This window comes from Arvicanthis niloticus, chromosome 9 (genome assembly GCF_011762505.2).
Source record: "Arvicanthis niloticus isolate mArvNil1 chromosome 9, mArvNil1.pat.X, whole genome shotgun sequence".
Lineage (NCBI taxonomy): Eukaryota > Metazoa > Chordata > Mammalia > Rodentia > Muridae > Arvicanthis > Arvicanthis niloticus.
In genome coordinates, this window is record NC_047666.1 from 63,008,655 (window position 1) to 63,030,060 (window position 21,406).

At 48.7% G+C, this 21,406-nt stretch overlaps 1 protein-coding gene across 1 annotated transcript in view; it reads left to right on the forward strand.

Annotated features, from left to right (window-relative positions):
• Vwf (von Willebrand factor) overlaps positions 1-21,406 on the forward strand; it is a 132,930-nt gene that overhangs the window by 23,607 nt on the left and 87,917 nt on the right. The window contains exons 7-10 of the mRNA XM_034512425.2: positions 12,914-13,130; positions 14,699-14,821; positions 15,671-15,782; positions 16,918-16,964. Coding sequence (XP_034368316.1) covers positions 12,914-13,130; positions 14,699-14,821; positions 15,671-15,782; positions 16,918-16,964 — 499 coding nt within the window. The remainder of the gene's footprint in view (positions 1-12,913; positions 13,131-14,698; positions 14,822-15,670; positions 15,783-16,917; positions 16,965-21,406) is intronic.

The following is a 21,406-nucleotide window of genomic DNA, read 5'->3' on the forward strand; positions in this document are numbered from 1 at the left end:
TCTGCATGTCCATCTATGTCCCTCAGTACTGGAGTCCAGGTCCCCTCTGGTCCCTGCTCTGGGCTGGTATGAGAGCCCTTACCCATAGTACTTCAGTACTCCACAGTAGCCCTACACTTTCCACTTTCACCTCTGAGTTTGGTGTTTATGTTGGGAGCACATGACTTTTTAATTTTTTTCCTGTGCTGTTTTTATCTCGCCTTTCACCACCTTCCATCCAGGAGAACATTCTCTCTCTCCTCCGGGACAAAGTGTGGCTCACCTGAGACTTCTCTTGTCCTCGGGAAATCACCTGTCGCATGGGCTAATATTTGCAAAACTGTTGTTGATTTTCAATGACCATAGCACATCTCCTCAATAACCCAGAGAAGCACACAAAGTATCCATCCTGTTGGGGGGACAGAGCAATTTGCTCTTCATGTCCTGATTACACAGTTGTTTATTTGCAAGAGTGGACCTGTCACTTCTCGCTCTGTCTAGATGGAGCCTGATGGGGAGCCGACAGGTGTGCGTGGGAGGGTAATTTCATCAAGGAGTTGGTTTGCAGTAGGCTCTTAGCAATTGGAACAATCATTCATTTGCCTGCTAGGGATTTAAAGCCGTTGATTTTTTATTTAACTTTTATTTGACATGTAAGGGTGTTTTGTTTACATGTGTGTTGTTACACCATGCACATGCCTGGTGCCTAAGGAGGCCAGCAGGGTTGTCAGAGTCCCTGGAACTTGAGTCACATATGGTTGCGAGCCATCATGTGGGTGCTGAACGGGGAATTTAGATCTGGGTCCTTTGGAAGAGCAGCCAGTGTGCTTAACTACTGAGCCATCTCTCCAGTTCCAATTCAGAAAGAGTTGTAAGAGAGTTTGGCCCATGGAATCCAGCAAACTCAAGGGTCCAAGTGCAGGCCGGTGGTTAAGTGACAGCATCAAGAGTTGGTTTTACAGACAGGGTACCCACTCCCTGTGTCTTATTGTTGGGGTTTGAACACAGCAGCCACATACATTTCCCTTTGACAACATGAGCTATTTCTCAAGTCTTTCCTGAGTCACCAAAAGGCTAAGTAAGGAGTGAAGACTTAGACAAGGACCATCCAGGACCAGGAGGCAGTCTCAGGCTCACTCCCTTCTTCATGTCCTCACATGGGTTCCTTTCCTGCTCTGCCTTTCAGCGTTTCCCCCTCCTATGGGCTCTCCTCTACTGAGTACTCAAATAAGAGAACGTTCCTTCACATCTATTCCATTGTCCACTTAAGAGCAGCTCCGGAGAAGAGCTAAGAGGCCATGGGGACGGAACAATGACAGCCATGGAGATGGCCTATGGTGGTCTAGCCTCATCCCAGAGTTTAGTACTTGCTATGAGTTTTCAAAAGATTTCCCTTGTGTGGGCTGGTGCTTTGCCTTTTGGGCAAACCCTTAGGAAGGCAGGATAAAGTCGTAGCATCCATATCTCCCCAGGGTCTGTAACAAAATCCAGTCATCCTGCATCCATGGTTCCATGTCTGTGGATGCAGCCATCGGCAGGAGAACTGTATCTGTTCTGAACACACAGGTTTGTTTTCCTTATCATTCCTTAAACAATATGTGGTGATAACTATTTCCCTGCACTTACACCACTGTTAGTAGTATAAGTAATTTAGACAGTGTTTAAAGCGTAATGAGAATGTGTAGGGGTTCCAACGAGAGACCGAGCATTCCTAGATTCTGATATGAGGGAGGGTCCTAGAAGCAGTTCTCTGAGGCTACCAAAGGATGAATGTTTCTCAGGTGTTTCCTTTCCTTTGCTCTCTTCCCAGGGAGGACCAGAGTGGGCACAGACTGGGATAGGACTCATTAGTACACACTCAATGAGATGTTCTGAATGGCTCTGGCACTGCTGAAACTGTATAAGGCTTACAAGGTAGAGATCCGAAGACCAGGCACACAAGAGAGCTTAACCCATCAGGAAGGAGAACAGCGGTGTGTGGGGGTCGGTAGGTGACAAGTTGCTTGACAGGTGGTAAGTGACAGGCAGCTCAGGTGATTTGATTCCTGGCACAGAGCTGGTAATTTTTCTTGTTGTGAGAGGGACTGATCCAGGCTGGGCTATTTATCCAAGAGCTTGGGTAAGTTCTGAACTGCACCCCAGGGAATAATACTGTGAATGAAAGTCTCTAGAGGGAAGCCACACCTGCCAATGACCCTTCTGCAAGGCTGATGGGGCGATTAGGACTTCGGTGATCATGGAGGGCTTGGAATGTTTTAGGTCCAGAGCCCGACTGCATTTTATCTTGGGCTATCTTCGGGCCTCTAAACAGCTATGTCTTGCCCACCTCTTACATCCTTGTGATTGACAGATAAAACCTTTTGGAATGTAGTCACTTAGCAGACCACCAGGCTCCACCAACCAAAAGGCTACAGCAGAGCCTGCAGCCTACAGCAGAGATTTCCTCACTTGCTTTAGACCACCTACGGAATGTTTCCACCGACAGCTTTGAATAGTACCTCAATGTGTGGCTTTGCTTTGTTCTGTTACTATAATAGCAGTGTGGTGAAACGGTGACTGTGTTGGAACATGGAATTTGAAGTCGTTTGAGGTTAGACTTACGTTTCTTACGTGGACAATGTCTGACTCTTCTTCGAGCTGCCAGAGTCTTGTTCTGATTCTGGAGAACTATATATGCCCCCAAGAGGCCAGGGCTGAATGGGAAAGAGCTTAGGGAGGCCTCTGTGGACATGGGCGTCTGTACTAGGTTATATACAGTTGTCCTGTGTATCATGGGCATCCCATCCAGCTAGCTTAAGAAAAGGAACCTCCACAAACCCCATCCATTTGGTGGGATTGGTATGAATCAGGATGAAGATCTGAATCTTGACTATGAGTCAGAAGCTATGAATGTGGATAGGAGCCTTGGGGCCGCCAGAAGTTATAGACTCAGTTATCTTGTTCACCCCATCCGTCCCTGCTGGCTGACTGATGGGAAACTATCCTCTGCCCTGGGTAGATTCTTGAACCTACTGCTTTAGACCAGTTCAGGCTCTAGGGGCCTCCACACTTCCTCCAGGGGGGTGGCCTCACAGAAGGTCTCCCTACGCCCACTCTGGGGCTGGAAGTATCAGGGCCCAGCAAACAACTGGCACTTCATACATTTCGCCCTCCTTTCTTCATGCACTCTAGGCCTAGGAATGTTCATCTCCTCCCCTACCCGCTTCTCCTTTGTCAGCTGTTTGAGAAGAGACAGTAGCATAGCTGCAGACCTCTGCTTTTTCTCCTGCCTTGCCTGCACCCCCCCCCCCCCCCCGGGAGATACTCCTGCTTTCTCTCCCTTCTCCTGGATAAGGCCTAACATCCCCAGGGAAGAGGCCTGGCCTCCTCTGATGAACTGAAAATGGGATTAAGACGGGCCACAATTGGGTCTGCAGGAGGGTGAAGTTGTGGATTGATGGAGTCAGGGCTGCAGTTCTCTGCCAGCTTCTGGCACCACCGACAGGAGATGAAACAAGACAGAAGTAGCTGGTGCCAGGCACTGGAGCCAGGAGATGCTGGAAGTGCAAATTAGCTGACCTTTATTTTGTGTCCCTGCCAGAATGGTTTAGCAGAGAGCCAAAGTGAAGCCTTTGCAGACAGCCGGCAAGTGGTACCAGCGGAGAGCACTTGCAAGCTGTCTCCCCACATGCTCATTTAATCTTGTTTTGTAGCAACTTTCTGAGGTTAGGATTGTTACCTATGTAGGTCCACCCATGAGTGGCAGGCATATGTGACAACAATGGCTTGTAGTTAGTGTGTTTCTCTCTCAGGGCAGCTCAGGACAGGATGTTCAGGGCCAGGCCAGAATCCTCTGCGATGTTAGAATCCAGGGTCCTTCTGTCTCACTCTTTTGTTGACTTCAGGATTGAACTTGTAGCTCATAGCAAAAGAGGCCATTCAAACGCCCGGCACCACAGTTACACGCCAGCAGCAGGAGAAGGGACAAGAAAGGAGGCCTCTTCAGGGAACTTTGCTGGAAGGTACAGGGCACCTTCCTCTGTCCTCCTGGGCCTGTATAGCCTAATACAGTAACTGCTCCTGGCCTCAGACGGGCAGAACATGGAATCTTTGTACTCAGGAGCCATGCCCAAGTGGAAACTGAAAGTTGAGAGTCCTACCTAAGAAGGGGGAGAGGACACTGGGCTGTGCCGAGTCTTGTCCTACAGCTGAGACATGTGGAAAACTGAGATAAGTTTCTTTAAGTCACATGCTTTGACTGTGATGGAGTTGGCCTTCTAGCCCATCCATGCTTCTAGAACCCTCACGTTTATTGTACTGTCGTCTACACTTTGATGCCCAGATCTCTTACATAAATGGTATGCCAGTTAGTTATGACCTGTCCATACCCTCTTGTCTACTTAATTTTATTGAAAAATTATTACTGTGTTACTTTAAAAAGATGATTGTGTATATTATTTATTTTTAAATTGTATGAGTGTGTGTGTGTGTGTGTGTGTGTGTGTTTATGTGCAGAGTCAGTCTCTTCTTCTACCTTAATGTGGGGTCCTGGGAATCAAACTCCAGTCATCAGGTTTGTGCAGCAAGTGCCCTTATCCACTGAGCTTGACCCTCATACTTTAAATGATTGCAGGTTATTATACTCGATTCATCGTAAATGCTATCTATGTAGATAAGTGTCAGACTATTTTGAAAGAATAACAAAAAGCAAAAGAAGGAAACAGTAGGTACATGTTCAGTTTGGATACCACCACCTACCCCAGATATTTTAAAGTTTTGGCTGAACCCGTGACCATGGAATTCCTGACTCACTATAACCTGTGGTTTGTTGGCAAGTGACCAGGCTTTAGAGTATAGCCTGGCCTCAAGCCTGGTCATCGCACCACTGGTACAGGGCTCCTCACAGCCCGGCCTCAAGCCTGGTCATCGCATCGCTGGTACAGGGCCCCATCCCTGCTCAGTATCAGGTTGCTTATAGTTCTTGATATTTGATATATTAGGCATTAAAACTGGGATATTATTAACATTAATCAATTAATTTAAGAAATAATAGAATTTGCTGGGTTGTGGTGGTACACATATGTAACCCCAGCACTTGAGAGGCAGAGACACACAGATCTCTGAGTTCGAGCCCTGCCTGGTCTACAGAGTGAGTTCTAGGACAGCCAATGTTACATATAGAAACTCTGTCTAGAAAGAACATTCAAACAAACAGACAAACAAACACAGAACAAAAAAGAGACGCATTGCTTCTCAGGCTTATGAATCTTCCTTGATGCCTTGCTTAAGGAAACTCAAGTATGAGGATCCAGCTCATTTCTCTTAAGCCAGATTTTTCTTTTTCACTAGACAGCAGTGGAGGGAGAGGTAGAAGCATAAGACCCTGGCATTACAGGAGCAGATACACGTGTGTATGTGTGTGTGTGTGTGTGTACATGTGTATGCATGTGTGTGTATACACACAAATATATATACACACATGTATGTGTTTGTGTGTGTAATTCTTTCCAGATCCATCAGTTTTCCTGATTTACAGCTAATTCTTTACAGTATATTTCTATTATGTGATTACCACATTTTATTACTCGTTCATCTGTTTATGGACATCTAGACCAGTTCTATTTCCTTGCTATTGTGAATAACTCAGCAGTGCATACAGGGACCTCTGTGGTAGGATACAGAGTCCACTGGGTTTGTGACTTGAAGTGGCACAGCTGTGTCATATGGAGAGGTTCTATTGTCATTTTTTGGAAAGCCTCACACTGACTTCCGTAATCGCTGCGTTAGCTTACATTCCTGTCGGCACTGAACAGGCATCCCTCTTTCCCTGATACGCACCAATACTGCTGTTACCTTTCATTTTGATGACAGCCATTGTGACGTAAGGGGTAAGAAAGAATCTCAGGTTAGTTTCTGTGTGCTTTTCCCTGATAACTGAGGATGCTGAACGCTTTAAAAGCACTTATCAGCCATTTGTGCTCTTTCGCCTGCTTGTTTCATTAGCCTATGTATGGATTCTTTAAAAAATGTTTATTTTTTGACAGTAATAGGCATTAAACTCAGAGCCTCATGTATGCTAGGCATGTGCTCCATCATTGGGTGACATCCCCAGACATATATATATGTATATGTATGTGCATGCATGTGCATGTATATGCATGTATATGCGTATATATATATATATATATATATATATATATATATATATATATATTAAAGTTAATATTTAAAATGGCAGCACCCAATCTGGCTTGTTGTTACGGGAGCCTCCGTGATCCCGACTAGACAAGGCCTGAGGCCAAGATCGGCAGCGTGCTCCCGCCCCTGCTCAACTCTGACTGCAGCTCATGCCGGCCAAAAGCACCGGCCCTGCCACCTACCACGTTGTCTCCACAATGCTTAGCTAAACCCCAATCAATACCCACCATCTACGTGGTACCCGGTAGAAATGAGACTCTAGTGCTTAAAGATTATCCAAAGGCTTTATATAATTAGAAATGCTCAATTAACAAGATGCCCATACAATTAGAGTTGTTTCCCAATATCTAAACTTAAGATATAAACCGTTACCCAGGACCGTCCTGGACCCGTGGTTCTCCATGGCTCCTACATCTCTCTCCTTCCTCCTAGCTCCTCCTCCTTCTCTCCTGCTGACTCCTCACTCCGCCTAGTCTCATACAGCCCAATCACCGAGCTTTGTATAAATGTAGTGGGAAAATATCCCACTACATATATTCATGTATGTATGTGCATGTATGTGTATATATGCATGTACATTCACTTGTGAAGGTCAAGGGTAACCTCAGGTGCCAGTATTTGCCTTGTGCTTGTTTGGGGCAGGGTCTCTTTCTTGTTGGGCACTGTGAACACTAAGGTAACTGGCCTGCAAGCTTTCAGGTTTTTCTTGTCACTGCCTCCCATCTGGCTGTAGCAGCCCTGGCCTCATAGATGCATGCTACAGTGCCTGGGGATTCAAGCTCAGGTCTCATGCCTGCACAGCCAGCACGTTACTCACCGAGCCATTGCCTCAGCCCTGTTTATTTTTCTGACACAAGATTGTGCTATGTAGAAGAGACGGGCCTCCAACTTCTTGTCTTTCTGCCCCAGCCTCTCAAGAATTTGAAATGCAGGCATGTGCCACCATACTGGGACTACCTAGTACATTTTCTTTTTACTTTATGTATTCTTATCCCAAATCTGAAAGGATGGATATATTCTTTTCCCTTGAAGGAGATATTGTGTCCTTTGAAAGTGTCTGTCAGTCTCTGTGCAGTTCCATGTTCTGTCTCGCCGGGGTGGGGTGTGTGAACTCTGCTTGGGCAGACAAAACGCAGAGCGCAGGTAATTGGCTTGCAGTAAGTGCTGATGCACCATTCAGGGGAGAAAGAACACAGCCTAAGATGGGGACCCCAGCCACTGTGAGAAACAAGGCAGGCTGAGGCCGAAGAGGCAGGAGCTCCCAAATTCTCAGGCATCTAATCGTAGTTTAGCTTAGCTTAGCAGTGAGTATGTAAGGGACTGCAGAGGGGCCTTCTACGAGAGACTTAGGCAGCGTGGCTCTGTACGGCAAAGGCTTCCCCCATGGTGGTTCTTGATGAAAGAGACAGTCCTTGCTTGTCCATACTGTTTATTTATTGTTCATCATGGAAAATGGGTGTGTACGGCTTACTTACTTGGGGTGGACCAGAGATTAAATATCTTTTACAGCAAGGAATGTCTGGGAAGAAAAGCTTACTGGCTAAACCCTCCAGGCCGGCCCATCTAGATACCTCATTGGCATGGAGAACTTTGCGCTGTGTGACTAGAGATTACAATTTTCCCTTGGGGGTTGTGGTCACATGCCCCAGGACAGGAGCTCTGGTTGGGAGTAGGTGAATCTCCTACCATCCTCACGTCTGAGAGTATTGGGTTTCTGAACCCACTTGACCTTCCCAGTCTTTGGTGACATAGTTCCACTTGCCCCACAAGTCTCTGAAGATCCATTTTGTGAAAGAGACACAGGGTTTTTGAAATGACTTCATTTACACAGGTTAGAAGAGGGTCTCAGTCGCAGAAGAAGGACAGGGTTTGTATTTTATGTGAACTTTCTGTTGAAGCAGAGCAGCTGTGTGGAACATTCTGGCTGAGCGTCTCCAGGTCGGCAGCCTCTGACTGGGAGGGTCGACAGAAGCCAGAGATGACTGGCTCAGGCCTCCAGTTAGACTCTTCTGGCCTGTTGATCCGGGTTCACCAATTTTCTTGACTTCACACATGCCCACAGAAGGTAGGGTACATAGAGATAACCCCCAGTGGCTTAGCTCGGCATTGCCGGAACAGAATACCCAAGGAAGTCAATTTGATAAGCACAGAATACCCAAGGAAGTCAATTTGATAAGCAGAACACTTACTTTCATTCGTGGTTTTAGAGTTTTATGGTCATTTGGTCCCATCAACACAGGCCTGTAAAAGTGCATCACAGTGGGAGTGTGTGGCTAGGGAGGGTGTTTGCTTCATGGTGGCCAGGAAGCAAAGGGGTGGGGGCTGGGATGCTGTCTCCCCTTTGTAGGCACATCCTCAGTGACCTGACTTCCTTTCACCAGTTCCCACTACCTAAAGGTTCTTCCACCTCCCAGCAGGTTAGGACGCTAGGCTGGAGACAAAACTTTGTCTAGTATGTCCCCTCTTGTCATTTTTGTTTGTTTGCTTGGTTGGTTGGTTTTTTGAGACAGGGTTTTTCTGTATAGCTCTGCCTGTCCTGGAACTTGCCCTATAGACCAGGCAAGTTTTGACCTCGAGGAGATCCACCTGCTTCTTCCTCCTCTGCCTCTCCAGTGCTGGGATTAAAGCCACTGTCTGGCTTGCCCTTAAGTCTTTACTCAGCATCCAGACCCAGCTCAGATTATGCCTGGCTTTGGGATGTTTTCCCTGTTGTCTCAGTTGCAGGTTTCCTCCAGCTACAATAGGGCTGCGTCACTGAGAAGGCAACCCCAGCCTGCTTGTAAACTGGCCTGTGGAACACCTGAGACACTGGAGGTGACTTATGCCCGTATTCATTACTGCTAGGATTAACCCAGCATTTACACCCCAAGAGTGTGGCTCCTGTTCTTGGAACGTGTAGAGAGAAGGGCAGAGGAACGGGTAATTGCAGTTCAAGAGCGGTGTGCCTAGAGGGGGATGAGGGAGGAGGAACTGTGGTGAAAGCCTTCCTGGAGAGCTGGCTCCTGGACCAAGGCACAGAAGGCTTCAGAGAGGAAATGCAGACAGGTGGAGAGGTGAGGCTCTCCCTCCCCTCAGGCTCTGTCAGTGCCGGAATAGACCCATGTGTTTTCTTTTGCATTCATTGCACTAGACACAGCACCTGGGCATAGTAGACATGTCAATGAAAGAAAGAAAACATTAGGGTGTTCTCAAGAAGGCGTCAGTAATGCCTGGGTTGGGGATGGGACAAGAGGAGAAGACTGAGGTCCAGTCATGGAGGGCCCAGCCTCTTTGCTTTCCCACTGAGCTAAAATGGTACCCTTTAAATCAGAATGGGGCATAGTTTGCCTTTTATATCCAGTGGCGTCTGTATGTTGCAGACCTAGAGGCCACCCACCCAGTGCTTGTACAGTGATTATTGTAGCATTATCTGTAAAACTAACAGTGTCTGCTGGGAGTCTGGAAGCACAGGTATTGAATCCACCTTGGACTTCATTCTATGTCACCTCAGGACTTTGGATGGCTTGGTTGGGCTAAGTTAGGCCTGGAAGCAGCTAAGACTGTGTGGTAAACATGCCCCTGGTACTGCTATGGGGTCAGAGCAGGTCATGTGGAGGCACTGGGCAGATGTTGACAGGTCTGCCTAGCAACCAGACTGTGGACCAGGCTGAGGTCGAGGGGTGACCAGAGGAAGCTTGGAGGAGAAGATGAAAGCCTAGACTTCTTTTTGTTTTTTGTGGAAGGAGAAACTGAAGCTAGATTTCAGGTGACTGTGGTAGGGACTGAAGGGTTTGTTCTAAGAAGGCAGCTTCTTCAGAAATAGCACTCCCACCCAGCAGTGAAATAACCTGAAAGCACGGGTCTTGCTGTGGCCCGTGGCCTTCTACAAACCATTTAACACTTCCAGGGACCTCCCAGGAAATATGCTAGAGTCTTGTTCCCATTTTCCCTTTGGAAGGGACTGACCTGGGCCAATGGGGGATGAGCCAGGCTGGCCTTGCTCTGCCAGGACTCCCAGCAGAGAGGATACCTGAACTGCCGCCTCATTCTTTAGATGATGATACTGTGTTCTGCATGGGGAAAATTTCTCGCTCTTCCTTACTGTGCCAAGAGCTGGTCACACGAGGACACAGCAATTGCTCTTGTCTGAGAACCCTGGGGTCGGGGGTGGGGGAGCAGTAGATTCTCATGGTCTTGTGACTTTCAGGTGTTTTGTTTTCTTCTTTCTAGTTCTGTGGGTGGGAAATCAGGTAGGCGGGAACCTGAGCAGCTGGACACTTGCAGCTGCCCCCAGCAAGAGCAGGACTCTGTTCTCTGGGTGGTGTTTTTATGGGCAGTGTTGCAGAAAGCAAGAGCCTCCGGCCTCAGCCTTCTTCCCTGCCCTTCGACTTGCCTCCTGAATACCTTATCTGGGAGGATCATGACCTTCCCCAATAAGAAATCCATGAAAACTGCCTCAGCTTCCAGGGAGCAACCAAGATACCAGAGAAGTGATAATGTTGCCATGGTGACCATTATCCCAATTTGGCCCCTGGGAGATAGAGATGGGAAAGAGGACAAGACTGTCCTGATATTCTAGAGACCTGCTTGTCCTTGCGGAGGAGAGGAACAGCAGAAGGGATAGGTGATGATATCTCCACGACCTCTTGGGACTCGTCTTTGACGTGTGTGATTCTATTCGATGCTCACTGCGGCTCACTGCAGACTTACAGTGGGAGCTTTGACCATCCTCCCCTTTTCACACAGAGGAAGGGGCGGGGCAGCAAGCTGAAGTTCACGCAACAGCATTTGAATGCGGCTGAACTTGAATTCAGGCCGTGGAAGTTCGGGTGAGGCCAGGGCAGGCCAACCAGCCCCCGTCACTCTTTCTGGTTACCAGCTTTGGAAACCTATTTCTCCTTGGGCAGAATATCCAAGATGGCTAATGGAAGGACACTGTAGCTGAGACCCAACTGGCCTGAGCATCCCCCAAGCCATTCACGATGACTTATTTGGTAGCAGGCACTGTGGCATCTCTATAACCTATGAAGTAGCAGTAAAACTATCATCCCTATTCATTCAAAGGTACTGCCAGGCATACTAATTATTAGTCTAAGTTTCCACGACCAGAGCGTGGCCACAGAGACATCAACTCAATGGGAGGATATTGAGGAAGATGGAGCTACGGAGGGACATGGTATGTGTTGGTGGTGTGGCTGGCTGATTCCCCTCAGTCCACTGGCAAGTTTGCCCATGCCAAGGGGCAGCTGCTTTTCCAAGATGCACAATGAGCCCACTGTGGTCATGCCACAGATGTGATGCTATATTCTACTAGCCTGATTCTGACTGTAAGATCAGATAGGCCAGATCAGCTAAGATGCACAGACCTAGCAGAGGGCTACTGTGAGCAGGACATTGAGTTTCTAGGACCACAGAGGGTCCCTAGTGTCAGGGAGAATCTTGAGAATGGTGGCACGCAGGTTAGCTATCACTTATCTCTGGGATTCCTGTGGTGCTACAAAGCAGAGGGTCTTGGGCCTGGCTCCCTGCTCTCCACAAACATGGGCTTTCTCTCAATCTCTTCTCAAAACAAAGCAGTATTACTTCCTCTTTTTCTACTACCCTGTTTGCAAACACTGATTGGGTCCAGTTTACCACCCATGGCTCAGTCCTTTTCATAATATATAGCTACTCTCGGGTTCTTTTCTATCTAGCCAAAGGTTGTAAGTCCTTTCACTAGCTGCTGACCTCCAGTAGGAGACAGGCATATGAATGAAAGAAATTATGCATGAAGCAAACTGGTTTTATCCATAAGCATTGCGTGTGTTGTATCAAGTTGAAGACATTACTGATATACACTGCTGGTCTATGTGTCCCTAAGAGTCAAAAGCTTCCCATTTAGAGCATGGCATCCATGGATAGAGGTACCTCAGCTACAGAGACAGTTACAGTGAAAAAAAAAAAAAACGACAAGAAACAGGAAACAACCAGCAACAGGCTTTTGGAATCATTAAAACCCAGACTGAAGAGGTGCTTGTAAGTAAAACATGCAGGCATGTTTATACTAATGAATCACAGAAGAAAGGATCCACGGTTCCAAACCTGTCTTGTGTAATTAGGTTGAGAGTATCAACAGAGGGCAAAACCCAAAATAGACCCTTTCTGGCACAGCACCTCTTGAGATATTTAGTAAGCAGTTAATATGTTATTGCTGATGGGAATTAATCTTATTTATTGGTTCCAGCAGCCTTCTGGGGAAATGTGTCAGAAGGCATATTCCTAAGCCCCATCCCCAGTCAACTGTCTTAAATCTATGGGAGCGAGGTCTAGGAAATTCTACGGCATAAAACAAGCCTCCTTCTGCTGGACCCTTTGTTTGGTAATGAAGAATACTAAGATCAGAGAAGGCAGGTGGCCAGGGCCGGGCAGAAGAGTGACTGCCTTCATTGCTGGAATCTGAAGCGTCACGGTCCAAGCCCGAGCTCAGTGTGTACCTCTCTCTGCCTTTCTCTCAGGTAGGACGCAGCTTCTCACAGAGCTCAGGCTGTCCGTTTCTAAGCCCTGTCTTGTACACATGACCTCAGTTTTGGTCTCCTCAAAAGCATGTGGTGTCTTTCCTCTGTCTGAACGTAAGCACTTGCTAGATCCTGAAGGGACAACCTCAGTTTCCCCACTTGCTAGATCCTGAAGGGACAACCTCAGTTTCCCTTAGTGCCGTCCTCAGAGGGACAGTAAGTGAGCACGGCGGCTGAGCTAGGGACCACCCTTGGGCCATGCTGAGGAGCCTTTTCCCCTACAGGCCATGTGGGAGCAGTGCCAGCTACTGAAGACTGCATGGGTGTTTGCCCGCTGCCACCCTCTGGTGGATCCCGAGCCCTTTGTGGCTCTCTGTGAGAAGACTTTGTGTACATGCTTCACGGGGCCAGAGTGCGCATGCCCAGTTCTTCTTGAGTATGCCCGAACCTGCGCCCAGGAAGGGATGGTGCTGTACCACTGGACTGACCACAGTGCCTGTCGTAAGTCTCTGGTTTCCCCTGTGCTTGAACAGGCTGCTTGTCTTGGGGTGGTGGTGCTCAGGGTGCTTTGGAGTCCTGTCGTGATGTGCGCTTCCCACTGGTGCCATCAGCCAGTGTCTACCCAGCCTGAATGGCTCCTGCCCTCTGTCACCTAGTCCTCTCAGCACTGACCTGTAGGGGAGTCCCTTCCCTCATGGACTGTGTGGAAGATGAGCAAGCCTTTCAAGTACCTGTCCCTACCTCTGTCCCATGTCACATCCTTCTTGGTACCCATGACTCCCTCAGGAAATCCATTCCCTGGCTTACCACAGTTTTCTCTGCTTCAACCCAGCAGACAGTTAGGTCTCAGTGTTTGTCTTTACAATGTTTCTGAGTTAGAAGTGTCAGGTGATCTACGCTGTGTGTGTGGTGGCCCCTGAGACCAGAAAGGCTTCATTAAACCTTCCCTTTTATTAACTCATCCTTCCGGCCTCCAGGCACAGTGTGTTCTGTTCTGTCAATCCTGCCTTGTAATAGCCATTTGGGCATCTCTAAATCTCACTGGGTCCATAGTCATTGTCACTATCTCCAAATCACCATGATTAAATAAAGACTTCTGGTCACCTTGCAAAAACCATCTCTCTCACTACACTGATCAAAAGCCCCTTGATGGGCAGCTGGTTGGCTATAATTAGTCAGATAATGTGGACTGGAGGAGGCAGAGCGCCTGGCTGATACTGACACCGCACATTTGAGTTTCACTGTGTGACAAACAGTTTTGCCATCAGGGCCTGCCATCTCTGCTATGGGGGTGTGGGAAGGCGGGGGTTAGACCTGCCTTCTCCTCTGAATAGGGAGTGGCTGTCTTTTTAGACCTTTGAAGGTAGGGTGGAGAAGATGTCTGACAGATGTTCTTAAAGAAGCAGTTGGGGGCAATTGTTTCAGGAGAGGCAGGCTTTGCTCGTGAGGATCTATCTGTGTTCTCCGTGTGGTGAACAGAGATGTGGTTAGGCAGTAAGGCTTAAAGGCAGCCTGGTTAAAAACAAAAACAAAAACAAAACAAAACAAAACAAAAACCAGTGGAAGTAAGTGAGTATCACCAAAGTGGCCATGGATAGAATGTACCTTGAGCTGGGGGTGAGGTAGCATCTGGTTGGAGCCAATATCACAAGGAAGAGAGGCTCCAAGAGGGGGAAATGATAGTTTCTTGCTGGTCCCTAGAAGCCATTTTTTTCCAGCCCAGAATTTGGCATTACCCTGAGAAAGTTTTAGATAAAGAGGTCAGAACACCTAGAGACAAACGACAGCCAAGCTTTCTTCATGGAGAATGGAGAACAGATAGCCGCGAGGCAGGGTCTGGACTGGGCACTGCAGTGAGTCTTAGCTGGGACCTTGCAAAAACAGAAGATCCTCTTTCAGGGAGGTGCCGGCTGCAGAGGGACCACGGACTGCTGGGTTGGAGATGGCCCCCCGGGATCCTCTAGACAGAGTGGACAGTCAGAGTGCCAGCCTGGCCACGTTTGCAGTGTGGTTTGGAAGCTGCTGCACTGGTACACAGCTTTGGGAGACTCCTTTGATTTGTCTTTCAGGCCCGGCATGCCCGGCTGGCATGGAGTATAAGGAGTGTGTGTCTCCTTGCACCAGAACCTGCCAGAGCCTGCCTATCAATGAAGTGTGTGAGCAGAAATGTGTAGACGGCTGTGCCTGCCCTGGTAATGAACGTCCCTCTTCATCTACAAACCTGAGGCTCTGCCAGAGTCCTGGGCTTTGGGAAAAGAGATGAAGGCCACTTGTGTTTTTCCCTCATGGCTGAAATCAGAGGTCTTTTATTTAGCTTTTTTAAAGTCTTTGTACCGAGAGCCTAGGATTGAACTGGCCTTTATTTTGAATTTATGTTTTTCCTATTGTACTGTTCTCAGAAAGCACTGTGTCTAGGGAACTGTCTTGGTCCCAGTGCTGACCCTGTTCAGGGAGCTCCTGGCCTAATCTGAGATGTGGTTTTGTTTTCTCAGTTAGGGTTCAGGATGCCAGTCTGGGAGAAAGGTCTTATAAAATATGTTCTGGAGTTGCCATGTGTACTCAGCTGAAAAGGGCTTTTCGTTAGAAATTGTATGTCCAGGACAACGAGTGACGGCCGTGAGCTGTATTCAGTTATACGGGTTAGGAAGTCCTGAGGCTCATGACTTCTCTCCTGGATAATGTTGAACAAACTACTGATTCAATTCAAACCCCTAGGGTATGGAAATAAATAACTCAGCGTACACACATGGTGTCAGGTAAGTTCTTCGAGATTCCTCTGAGAAGCCTCCACCTAGACTCATGGGCTTTTCCACTGTCCAACCCTGAGCAAGCTCTGGGACCAATTTTTTCTTCAGTAGAATGAGAATCGGTATCTCCCTCCCTCATATTCCATAAGTGTCGAGAGTAAACACTAGAGTGCATTGTCTGAGAGTTTTCCAGAAGAAGCACTAAGCCTCTGGTTGCCTACGGTGTTCTAGAATTGAGAGATAAATGGTGATCATGACCAGGCTGAGATCTTTGTCTTGATGCCCTTGGAACAGATGGAGAGCTTCTGGAAGAAGACCACTGTGTGCAGAGCTCCAACTGTTCTTGTGTGCACGCTGGGAAGCGGTACCCTCCTGGCACCTCCCTCTCTCAGGACTGCAACACTTGGTAATCTTGGCATTACACAGTCTGGTCTATCCAGGGGATGGGGGAGGGAACCTGAGACAGGAGGGGTCAATAGCCTGTGGACCAGGAGCTGTCCTGGGTTGAGAGTAGGGGGTGGGGAGTTGGCAGGGGGATGTGAGCAGGTGTTAAAGGCAATGGTGGCATGCAAACATTATGCCTAGAGAGAAATCAGAGGGCGCGTCTTTTCCTTATAGCTGACAACTCTAGCTGTCTTTCCAAATGACCGGTTAGTAAATGACACTTGTCCTCTGCCAAGAGGCTGCAGGACATGAGGCATCACGCCTCTCTCTCTCCTTAAATCTTTTGTCTGCTGGGTAGTAGCAAGCAGAATCCCCTAGCAGGGCTCCTTGGTCTGTGTTCTATGGCACCTAGGTGGGTCTAGCCTGAGCACCCATCCGTGGTTAGTTCAAGCATCTCTTCAAGAATATCTCCGCACCATCACTTCTAACCAGCTCACCTGTCCCTGCACACTGGGGGAATAGCTCCTCATTCCATCTCCAGTCCTTTCCGGTTTGCAGCCTCTAGTGCAGCTCTTCTCAGCCTGTGGGCCACAGCCCCTGTGGTGGTTGCACATCAGATACCTACATTACGATTCATAACAGTAGCAAAATCACAGGAAGCAGCAGTGAAAATTATTTTACGGTTGGAGGTCACCATAACGTAAGAAACTGTATTAAAGGGTCGCAGCACTGGGAAAGTTGAGAACCTCTGCTCTTGTGCCTGCTAAGCCTCAGGAGTCCTCCCTCCCCTCACTATGGTCCTCCCTCCAGGTGGCTCATCTATTTCACCGGGGCTTTGCTCCCTTCCCCCACCTGTAGTACACGGGGAGAGGAACAGGACGTCTGAGCATCAGAGCAGATCTTCAGGGCCACTGGATGCCCTAGGTTTCCTTTTCCTCTCTTAGTTTCTTCGCCTTTATGAGGTCTCCAAGGACCTGTTGTGGCCAAAGTCATGTCCTGTACCACTTTAACCCTGTAAAGACTGCTCTGGTACTGGTTCCCTTCTCTTCTCCTGTATCCTTTCTCTGGGGAGGGCGTGTTATCTGTGATGAGTGTTAATTTCATTAGGTGCCCTCCTGGCAGAACCAATGACCGGAGCATGCTCTTTTGTCCAACAGCATCTGCAGAAACAGCCTGTGGATCTGCAGCAACGAGGAATGCCCAGGTAGGCTCGTGTACGCGCCTTTTCTCCTGATCTCTTTCTACGTGGAGAGGTGTGATCCCCTCCCCGCTGCCCTGCTGGACAGAGACCCCACAGCAGACAGAGAGTGACCCCTCTCCAAGACCTCCTGACCTCAGCTCTGGCTTTGGATCACAGCCCCAGTGTCTGCTCACTGTGGGCCATGCTAGCTCCTCCACAGCAGCTGAAGCGGGAGTAGGTTGCCCCGCCCAGCTCCTGTTTACTCTGGGGATTAAGTTGCTGGGCTGTGAGACCTGAAGGGCAGGGCTGACCAAGTGAAGAGAAGAGAACTTCTCTGGAAAATCAAGAAGAAGAAAGAGGAAAAGGAAGAAGAGGAGGAGGAAGAAGAGGAGGAGGAAGAGGAGGAGGAGGAAGAGGGAGGCAGGAGGAGGAGATTTCGACAACTCTTGGCTTGAAGTGATAGTCTAACCTGCATTTTAAGGGCACAGCTAGGTTTCTGTAGCCCCAGTACACTAGTTAAACAGAGTAATGGTGAAGGGAGGAGGGTGGAGAGCTATTCAACACTGGGAAGAAGCACAAATAAAGGAGTGTCCCCAAGCCTTCCCAAGAAGTCCTTACTGCTTGTCAATCCGGTTTCTTCTTGCTGCTCACTTCTGCGGCAGGTGCAGCCTCACCCACATGGATAATTGCCCTCAGCTGCTCTGTCCTGGGGGAGGTTTTGTTATTCCAGGAATCTAGGTGACTCAGGAAGAAAGGTTATCGATTGAGTTAGCTCTGTACCTTCAGTCAAGGTAAAGGAGACAGACACCGGGAAGGCAGAGTTTGATGCCCACTCTCTTATCTTGTCCTTAGCGAATTCATGGGCCAGAGGAGAAGCCAACGATTTTTAGCTAAATCTGCTTTCTAGTGCTTTTTTTTTTCACGAGCTTCATTAGAATTTTCTAGAATGGTGGGTATGCAGACCACAGTATGGTCCAAATGCTGAGAGAACTAGGGTAACAAAGGGCCCGTTCCCTAGCTACCCATCGTGAGTCTGCTTTGGGACCTGCAGTCTAGCCTCTGCCCTCTGCTTTTTCCTGCTCAGCCTCACTCAGGTCTATTTACTACAAACCTTGCCCATTCCAAGCTCCCTCTGCCTCTCCAGACTCTGGACTTTCCCCTTCCTGCTCTCTCATGTGATGGGTTTGATCTGCTGGGGATGTGTTAAGAGTTTCTCCTGTTACCTTGATGTTACAGCCCTGAGACAAGCACAGTTTGTTTTCTCCTTGTAAAAGAGAAATAAGACAAGACAGGTTAGTTTTCTCAAAGTCACACAGCCGCTAAGAGGCAGAGGCAGGTTTAAAACTCTCCGTCAGCTGGATTTTCTACCTGTCCATTCTCCCGTTTGTTGGGCCTAGACATAGGTAGGTCAGAAGTGACTTGGACACCTGGACTCAGGTCTGTGGATTAGAGGCTTTAGGGTCATTTGGGATCTTATCTAACACACGTCACACTGGGAGAATTCTGGAACTTGGTGGAAGCTGGATCAATTACTTTAGCCCAGGAATGACCAACTAGTCTTGGTATCCTTTGGGTAATCCTAGAAGAAATCACTTTTCAAAATGCTTTATTTGAGCACAACCACGTCCCATGTAGGAGTCTGAACCCTCCAATAGCTAAACCGGAAGCACCCATGACACAAGCCCTGTGAGCCACAGCGGACAGAATTAGGAGTTTAGCTCACTGTTTCATCAGTTTGACTCACAGCTGCAGGAGTCCCAGCACCAGTGACTTCAGGGAGAGCCTTCCTTCCATCACGGTTCCATTCACCCATTCACCCAACCATGGCTACAGTATGCACTGTGTCCAAGAAAGTCTTGTCTGGACAACATAATCGTATGGTCTTTTGTTCAGAATCTCTAAGAGCTTTGTTGAGGATTCAAGGCAAGCAGGGGTTTGATGCCTGGAAGGGCAGGTAGCCAGTTCCGACTTGTGGTCTTCCATGATTTGCTGACAAAGCTACAAAAACCATATCTGGTTCTCAAAACCTTGCTTCGTCCCTCCCCTCACTCTGTCCATCTCCACACACGGCTGCCAGACCTGGGCTTCTCTCTCTACAGTCTTACCACAGTCCTATTGCCAGTGGGCTGTCTTATCATTTGGATAATTGGGAAGAGCTATTGATGAGAAGGTCCTGAAAGGGGCCATGCCCTTCCCTCCCCCTCCGCCTCCCCCTCCCCCTTCTCAGTCCCCACACTCAGCACTGTGTTCTAGGCAGCCTTCAAAGTGACCCGTTATGTTTCAGGATTTGTGGCACAGGGATTGACGGGTATCATATGTTCATCTTTGTCCAGAATCAAAGCCTGGTCCTCTAAGTTGCACAATACAGTGCCTCCAGGATCTTCACAGAGGCCCTGCTCTGGTCTTTCCTTGGAAAGCTAGGCATATCCCTCCCTCGTCTCCTCTTCCTCCTGCTCATCTTCCTCCCTCATCTCCTCCTCTCTTCCTGCTCACCTTCCTCCCTCATCCCCTCTTCCTCCTCCTTCTAAATGACAGCGGATCTTTACGTAGGAGCAGCCTTGCTCTAACATCAGGAGGCTCTGTTTTGTACCCTCTCTTATGAATCTCTGACGTTCTATGCATCCATGCATCTCCAGTCTGTGGCTGCCCTTTTCCTGCCTGCAAATGCCCTAGCTGCCCTGTCTGGACCAAGGAGCATGAGTCTGGCCATGTGGTCTTGTTGGATGTTTGGTTGGATGTTCTAGTTCCCTTGTCCAGCCGCTACCCGGCAGCTCACCAGTCCATTCCCCCAGGTTTCCTGTGTTTGCATCTTGGTCCCTCAGTTGTACCAAGGAGATAAGCCATGTATAATATTTAGACTTCTGATTGCTGAGAAAGAAATCAGCAGGCTGAGAGCAGGAAGCCAGATCAGAGGATTAGATTCCAGGCCTGGACATTTTGCTTTCAGATAGTTGCGGTTCTTTCTCGTTGACCCTGCTTTCCCTGGGCATTGTCGGAGAGACTGGAAGTGCAATTTTACACTCAGATAAGAGTGTTCTTGAGAGAACGGAGATATCTAGGGGAAGAATCCCACCCATTTCACGGCTGCCAGGTCAAGGCATTTGACATAAACGACCGCATTGCTCTGTTTGTTCAACCGCGGTGACTTTAGAAAAATATCCATTTCTAAAGGCCTTCCTGTGAGATTGCTGGATTCCAGGACGTTCACAATGGCTGGGGGTGACCCTTGGCCCCATCGTGCGGCTGCTCAGCTCTCCACCAGCATTTTGTCCACTCTTGCCCTTTTTCAGGACATGGTGTGGGAGGAGATGTGGTGAGAGTTAGCTGGGGCCTTCTTATTTCCTTCAAGTTCATTCGGCTGGTTTTGTTCACTGGTTATTCTAGCATCCTGGAAGGGAGCAGTTGCCCTGGGGACCAGACAGATACTCGTTAGTCCCTTGGGGCTACTTGCCCCTACCCAACCTTCAAATGCTCCAAGGCAGAATCACACCTGGATTCAAAGTTATACATTTAGCCTGGCCCAGCACTGCCTGTTCCTGAGAATACCAATGAGGCGGCAGATGGTGGGATTCCCTCTTTCCTGTCCTTGTCATCTTGGCAACAGGAACCACCCTTTGGCTTTTCAGGCTATGTTAGGACCCCGCATCAGCCCTGGATATGGGCACAGGTAGAGCTGTGGGACTTCTCAGAGGAGCTTCCAGGGGTGGGCTGTGCTGAAGAGAGCCTAGTGTGTGGAGTCACGGGTAGAGGGTGGCAGGAGGCCCCTCTTTCATGGGACACAATTTCTGCCCAGTGACGGTGGAGTTGAGAGAAGGTGGCATAGACACTCAGCTAGAGACTGGCAAAAGAGCACAATGCCCGTTTTAACCACAGTAGGTCCATTGTGGTCTTCAAGGATAGAGTTTCCCCAAGCTGGGTAGAGACATTGGCAGGGCTTCTTCTGCATGGATATCCTCTAAGACATGAGGTCAGGGCTGAGCCCTTGGAAGATGGAGTGGCGAAGTCACGATTGTGTAGGAGGCGGAGCATAGAGGGCCCCCATCTGCAGAGGTATCTATCAGCATGGGCTGGGAGCTGGCCTGGTGAAGACCAATGCTGGCAGGCCATGCCATGTGTAGATAGCCTCCTCCGGCCTGTGCTGTGCCCTGCTCCCCGAACCTGCCCCTGGTCCTGAACAGGTTTTCCTGTTGGCTAGGCTAGGGGCAGGGACGGAGTCTTTGGTTGGCACTGAACCAGTCTCTATTTTTCTCATCTTCTGTTCTTCATGGCTTGCCTGGGGTGAGGCTATCCCCAGGCTCCTCCACACGCCAGTTCAATAAGAGTTGGGCTTCTAGGTGGCCTCCCCGTCCTGTTGAGCTGAGCTCTACCCAGGCTTCCAGGCTGCCATGTGCAGCTGTCCTGGCCTTGAGCAGGGAAGTTTGGGGCCTGTGGAGCAGGCTTAAGGCCAACAGTCAGGGGCAGAAGCT